At 36.9% G+C, this 6,825-nt stretch overlaps 2 protein-coding genes across 2 annotated transcripts in view; both read left to right on the top strand.

Annotated features, from left to right (window-relative positions):
• Positions 1 to 2,814: 2,814 nt before the first annotated feature.
• On the top strand, positions 2,815 to 3,744 carry LOC140321607 (olfactory receptor 5AR1-like). The gene has a single exon (XM_072398353.1). It carries the CDS (start codon positions 2,815 to 2,817, stop codon positions 3,742 to 3,744), a length of 930 nt encoding a protein of 309 aa, XP_072254454.1.
• A 2,388-nt stretch (positions 3,745 to 6,132) lies between these two features.
• Positions 6,133 to 6,825, top strand: part of LOC140338913 (olfactory receptor 5AP2-like) — an 8,834-nt gene continuing 8,141 nt past the window's right edge. Inside the window, exon 1 of the mRNA XM_072423661.1 lies at positions 6,133 to 6,229. Within this exon, the coding sequence (XP_072279762.1) occupies positions 6,133 to 6,229 (97 nt within the window). The remainder of the gene's footprint in view (positions 6,230 to 6,825) is intronic.

The following is a 6,825-nucleotide window of genomic DNA, read 5'->3' as shown; positions in this document are numbered from 1 at the left end:
ATAAAAGTCTAATGTTTACTTGTTCAATTATGCTTTTAATGGGATCTTTTTTTACTGAGAAAATAGAAGCACACTGAAGTTAATTAATAGGGGAATTGCACTAAATACATCTGTTTTGTTTTAATGTATGCAATTATACACCAGAGAAATGACATAGCATGGATGGAAAATGTATATATGTATATATATATATATATATATATATATATACACATACAAAGAGAAAAATATTCATTTATTTATAGGAAGACGATGAAGGGAGAATACAACAAAAGATATCATGTCCAGTAATTGAGCACCTTTTCTGGTATTTAAAGGTCTTGTGTAGTAGTCTGTGGTTTAGGGTGACGATTTTTCCTACTTTCTAACAGACTGCCAATGATTAAATATAGTGTCTGTATTGATGCTAAAGGAGTCCACAGATGACAGAATTCTCACCTTGAGTCTACAAAATGATTTCAAAGAGTAAACTTACACTTATTTTATAAAATTATGCTTGTTTATAAGTGTCTATAAAGGACGTCAATGCTGCAACTGCTTTACACTTTTTGTTTTAATCGCACTGATGTCCTGTTTGTCAATTGTTCCTAATCACTTTATATGTTCAAAACCCTAACAAAAATATTACAATACAAAATGTAAATATGCATGTTTGTGTCTGTGGACACATCTGCTACTTGCTTTGAGAAAGCAACTATAATCAGCAAGAAACAACCATCCTAGCTAATCGCTTTTTTCTCAGGCTCAGCATACATCTTGAAAGACACGTAGACCAGTGTTTTGTGTAGCCTTGAACTTTATTCCATGCAGGAATATTTGAAAATATATGTCAGAGCCTTAGATGCCCCCTGTCGAGCCACATAACCCTTGACACCAACCACCCCGCTGTTTTTGTATGCCATATGGATCGTTCTTGTACTAGATTAGTTTACATTCCCACACCTCTATCCCATACCCCATAGTCTCTAGACTGACCTAGCTGTCTGTTACCATCCCCCTTTGTTTTGTTTATTTCTGTAGCAATATTGGATTTTCAAGATGTTATCTCCATACTATAATGTTACTGTTTGTTATGTACCTTGATAAATAAAATAAAAATGAAAATGTTAAAGAAAAAAAAACTTTCAGGTCTTCAGGGAATCCCTGCTATAATTACTATATCCACAGCTTAGTGTGCTGGTCAATGCAAAGAATACCTCTTACATTGCTAGTCAGTGGGAAGCATGTTACAGATAGCCAAAAAGATTATTGGTGTCACCTAAATACAACTAAGAGGCACAAAATGCTCAATGCTCAATGGTGTAGACATTTGAGTATTTTCCTCATCTGACTACTAACAGATAGGACAAATACATTGTTATGCCTGTAGGTAACTTAAAGATATATGTCAGCTACCTACCTGTATGATACAAAAGTTTAACTTTTATTCCAAAGCATTGTACAGCATCACAAACCGTGTGATTACTTTGTTGGAATTAGTATGGTTTATGCATGTACCAATGGAAGTTTTTATTGAGGTAAGAAATTTTTTTTACACAACATACAAAAACAGTAATAAAGAAAAAAAAACAATTGGAGTTTTAGGCAGGAAAGTTTTAACTTAATGACACATAATTTTCTAAGTTTGTTAGTTCCGGATACCATCCATATGGGGGCAAGCACCATTTGACTCTGGAGCTTGTTTTCAAATCAATGGATATGTGGAACTAACTAGTTGTACTAACGTGGTATATTGAAGGTGTTATTGTTATCTGCTTGCTTTATGTAAGTAGAAGTGAGGTGGTTTAATCTTTCACTGTGACTAACTGCCCTGCAAGCTCCTTACATTTAGGGCATTAGCTAGATTGAGTTCATTACTATTGTTCCTTTAAATACCTGTATTAAGTCTGCTTTATTTCCTCTGAAAAATGCATTTAGTTTTTTTAGAGCTGCACCTTTGTTTGACACATGTGTCCCTCATACCTAGTGAGTGATTTTAGTGCTTGTCATATTATAATTGTTTTATATTCACCATTTATACTCACATGACATTTACAAAGGTCATTCAACTCATACCTGCATCTGCATACCCTGTCTCGTCCATGGTTCTATCATCTGCATCTGTATGGGACAGAATGGAAAGAACAACATGAAAGCAAAAACATCCATAACTTGCAATACTCCCAAACTTTTACAGGGCCTGCAACACTGAAATAGAGGAAAGGTATAAGACACAGGTCCCTGGCTCTTCTATTCATTGATATTTAAAGTAAATTTGTTCAAAAAAAGTTTTGTTTTTTCATTTCAGATATAATATGTAAAGGTTGGAGCCCTTCTCTGCTCAACTGTCACGGATAACAGGGAAGGGAGGGAAACAGAAAAGGTTATACTCAGGACTAGGCCTCCAATGACTAGGGAAAAGGGAATGGTCACCCCTTACAGACACCCTAACTCCTAACAGTATGAGTATCCCCTGATGGTGGGAATACTCATACACAGGAACCTAGGCCCTACTAGCCCTGCATAGCCCTAGGAGTAGTGACTGGCTGGCATCTGAAGAAACATACAGCATACACCATAAAATAATTACAACAGACTGAGAACGATTAAAAATCGGGCACATCAAACTTGTACTTAGGCATTTACTCGGGGCAATAATGAGTATACCTTAATGCCTATGTTAATGTCCTTATCTAAATTACCATCCAAGCAGTGATCAAGTAGTAATTTGTTGCCGGTGCGTTACACCAGAATTGTGTATAATGTAATTACTAATTTGTTAAAAACTGTTTTTTTTTTTGTTTATATACAGGTATTGAACACTCTGTCAATAGTATGGCTCCAGGAAACCTGTCCACTGTAACTGAATTTATATTCATGGGTATCACCAGTGATCAAACATTTCTGCACCTTATTTTTCTTCTGTTTTTGCTCATCTATCTTACTGCCATAGTTGGAAACATTGTGATCATAATAATTATCATAATGATTAAGGACTTGCACAACCCAATGTATTTCTTTCTTAGCAATTTGTCCTTTTCTGATCTTTGTTTTTGTTCTGCTGTGACTCCTAAAATGTTGTATGATTTGTTATCTGAGACAAAAGTCATCACCTTCATTGGCTGTGTGCTTCAACTTTTTTTCTTTGCCATGTTTGCTACCATAGAAGGTTATTTGTTATCTGCAATGGCTTATGACCGCTTTGTTGCAATATGTCAACCTCTTCTCTATGTGGTTATCATGAATAGAAGAACAAGGGTAGTTCTGATGACGGTTGTGTATTTTGGTGGAATTGTTACAGCTGGGATTCACACAACTAGCACATTTAGTTTGAGTTTTTGTGGCTCTAATATCATCAACCACTTCTACTGTGACATTCACCCCTTGATGTCACTCTCATGTTCTGATACATATATGAACAAAACAGTCGTATTTGGTATAGTTGCCACTCTAGGCCTGTTTTCAGCAGCAGTAACCTTAGCCTCATATGTCTACATATTCCTTACAATAATGAACATCCACTCATTCGAAGGAAGACACAGAGCATTTTCTACATGTAGCTCCCATTTGTCATGTGTTGGTTTGTTTTATGGTACTGTTTTTTTCATGTATCTTCGTCCAGCTTCTAGCTACTCAGTTACCCAAGAAAAAGTTGTGTCTGTCTTTTACACTATGATTATTCCAATGATGAATCCAATCATTTATAGCTTGCGAAACAGAGAAGTGAAAGAAGCAATGGCATTTTATGTTAAAAAGCTATTCTAAACAAATATATCATTATTGTGTCCTGTATCCTGGGAGCAGAATATACTAAATAAATGACATTTAATGGAAATCTGTACTTGTCAGATAAGGTGTGCTTTTTAGATATGCATCCTGTGTAAGTTTAAAAAAATGACTTGCAACACTATGGATTGAAATGTGGCTTTTATTAACAGGATACGTGTTCATTTTACATTTTTTAACCAGTCCTAGGCTTCCAAGGATCAAAAATCACCCCAAAACAGTTTACTAACAACAGCTAGAATTTAGTGGCTATTGTTTACTGTATCAAAAACCATGTACATTTATATTAGTGGAGATCTGTATGTGGGAGCCAACATGGGGAAAAAAATAAAATACTAACCCCTTTGTTTTATTACAGTTTGTTCTGTCTATTTGCTTTGTTTGTATTCTATGTATTTTTTTCAATTTTGTAATTTTATAATGCTTTATATAAATCTTTCTATAAATATAGAATACTGACCCAAGTGTGACATTGTTCCTAGTGGCCCTCCTGCCTGAAGCAAGAACAAAATCATCCCTGACCATTTGATTCAACAAAAATGTTCTCTAAGATTGAATATATGTACATTTAAATTATTGTATGCATGTTATTTACCTATAAGAACTATATATATAAAAGCCCTGTGATTTCTGCTGTCTTGGATGTGATGTTTCACTCAGGTGACATTTTTCGGTTTTCCATTTCACTCCTCCCCTGGCAGCAGCAAAAAAGGTTATGTAGGGAGGTTAGAGAGAAAATTGACACTCACATAAGAGAGGAGGGTTATGATGCAAGGAGGAAGAGCACTGCCCTAATAAATTGACTTATCTGGAGTAGTGTACATTAGTAAGGTACATTGCAAGTGTATAAAAAGTCAGTATATTAAGAAAAAACTATAAAGTTTCCATGCTTTTATCTGCAATTGTTTAGATTAGTAACTGGGTCTCTTTAAGCTGTTTATAAAGATCCTATAATTTTTATTTATATTAATAACCCCCATACTGAAAGAGGTAACCCCAAAAAAAAAACACTTAGCTGGTCCCATCGGCATCCTCCGGTGTCCTGCCCATCTGTGCCCGTCCTCTGGCTGCACACTCTTCCTCCGATCTTCCCTCGGCGAGTGCACTGACGTTCCCCGGGAGTTCCCAGTGACGTCGGTGCAGCGGGAAATTCATATTATTTTGTATTAGATTCAATACAAAATAACCATATTGAATCCAATACAAAGTAATTTATATATATATATATAATGATTTCTTTCTGATTTCCCCCTTTTCTAATTTTGGTCTCCTTTCTTCTAATTCTGGTGAATTGTTTTCTCAAAAGAAGAATTTTAGTTATGCATCATCTTGTTTTGAATTAAAGATTTTTATTCAGCAGACACATAGTATTGATTACAAAAATAACATTTAAAAAATAGAGATTACAGTGAACCAACAGAAATACGCTGGGTTAAATAAAATCCGTTGAGCCAAAAAAATTCAAGCTGAAGAGACCAATAATAACATACATATTGTGCAATAGAAGTTAACCACTCTAATGCCACAACCTTAGAAGGCTTCTGGATCTGAAACAATACCGAGGGACTGGAGTATTTTTTGTTTATCTTTATAGAAGAGCACAGAGAAAAGATAAAGAGAAGAGGAAATATAAGGGAAAGTGGAAAAAAAGAATGGAAGAAGGAGGTGGGGCTGTGAGTAGGGTGGGGAGCAGGGATTATGGAAGGGGGGAAACACGGCCCATGTTGGTTACCTGGTTAGCAGGGAGCTGCGATACAAGTCTCCATCTCTCTGAGGTCTTTCATGCAATAAAGATCTTGAATTTTGGCAAACTATTAAATCATTGTGGGTGCCCTCGACTGAAGCCAGAGTGCTGGGATACATGATTTGGCGACATCCAATAAAGGAATGAGTGGTATTGCTTCCTGTTGTTGTGATGGAGGAGGAAGAATCCAGGCTCAAAAGGAATCCGGGTATCAGAAAATCTCTGGGCCATTGAATTAACCTGTCTCTAGAAAGGTGCAACGAGTTTGTAATTGGCCTCTGCATCACTGCAAATTATACAAGAGGAAAGGGTGAAGTAGAACAGATCCAAGATTTGTTCCAGAGTGAGAGATGTACCTGTTTTGATGGACCTGTTCCTGAGCAGAGTTGTTCAAAGATGGTCAAGGACCGCCTGAATGATGGTGGTGGTGGTAGTGTGTGTAAAAAGAGGTGTAATTGGCCTATCCTCCAGAAACTGATGAGATTGAGATCGGGGTCTTCCATTATTTTGGACAGGGTGGGCCATTTGTTTAAGTGGGAGAAAAATTTGGTGCAGGTCACTCTGGTTGCCGCTAATGCCTGGAAACTGGGGTCAGATAGACGGGTGTAAATTTCAGGTGGCCGATGACAGAGATTGGGGGACAAAAAGACAAAGGTGATGGGCACAAAGAGAAAAAGTCTCGGACTTTCTTAAAGACATGTACAGTTGGACATGAAGTGGGTAGATATCGAATAGGATGGCGTAGAGTGGGGACAAGGAAGCATCATATTGTTTTGAAAGCTGTGCCCGGGACCTCCTCTGATGCATTTTACCCTGAAAGCTCTACAACTAGGCCTGGTGGAGGTGGTTTTAGGCAGGACTTTTTTTATCTGAAACAAAAATGCTGGAACTTTATTAGGATCCTGCCACTGAACAATTCAGGAGGAATAACATAGATTATGGCTGGATAGGGAGGGTCAGGGAGGGCAAGTAAAGAATAGTGAAGAATAACAAAACATCCATATAATACAACAGAGTTTGTAATATTATATAATTGTAACAATCAAAGTAGTAAAGCAGCATAATAGGAGTGAGCATTCTGAAGCCACACGAGTATATTAAGGTACTTGTTTTTTAGAGGTTCAGTCATTAGCAAATGGTATCAGGGTGTGCGAAGGACCACAATGTTCTGAAGAGAAAGAAACGTCTTAAAAGGTATTGTTCAGTAAACACTGGGCGAACTGAGGTATTTGAGGATCTAGCCAAAGATCCAGCATCTCAACTTCCATAGATCCGGAGATTTTTGTGACACAACACATGGAAAGGGGTGGTAGGGG

This window comes from Pyxicephalus adspersus, chromosome 1 (genome assembly GCF_032062135.1).
Source record: "Pyxicephalus adspersus chromosome 1, UCB_Pads_2.0, whole genome shotgun sequence".
Lineage (NCBI taxonomy): Eukaryota > Metazoa > Chordata > Amphibia > Anura > Pyxicephalidae > Pyxicephalus > Pyxicephalus adspersus.
The sequence above is the reverse complement of the archived record's forward strand: the minus strand, read 5'-3'. Positions and strand labels throughout refer to the sequence as shown.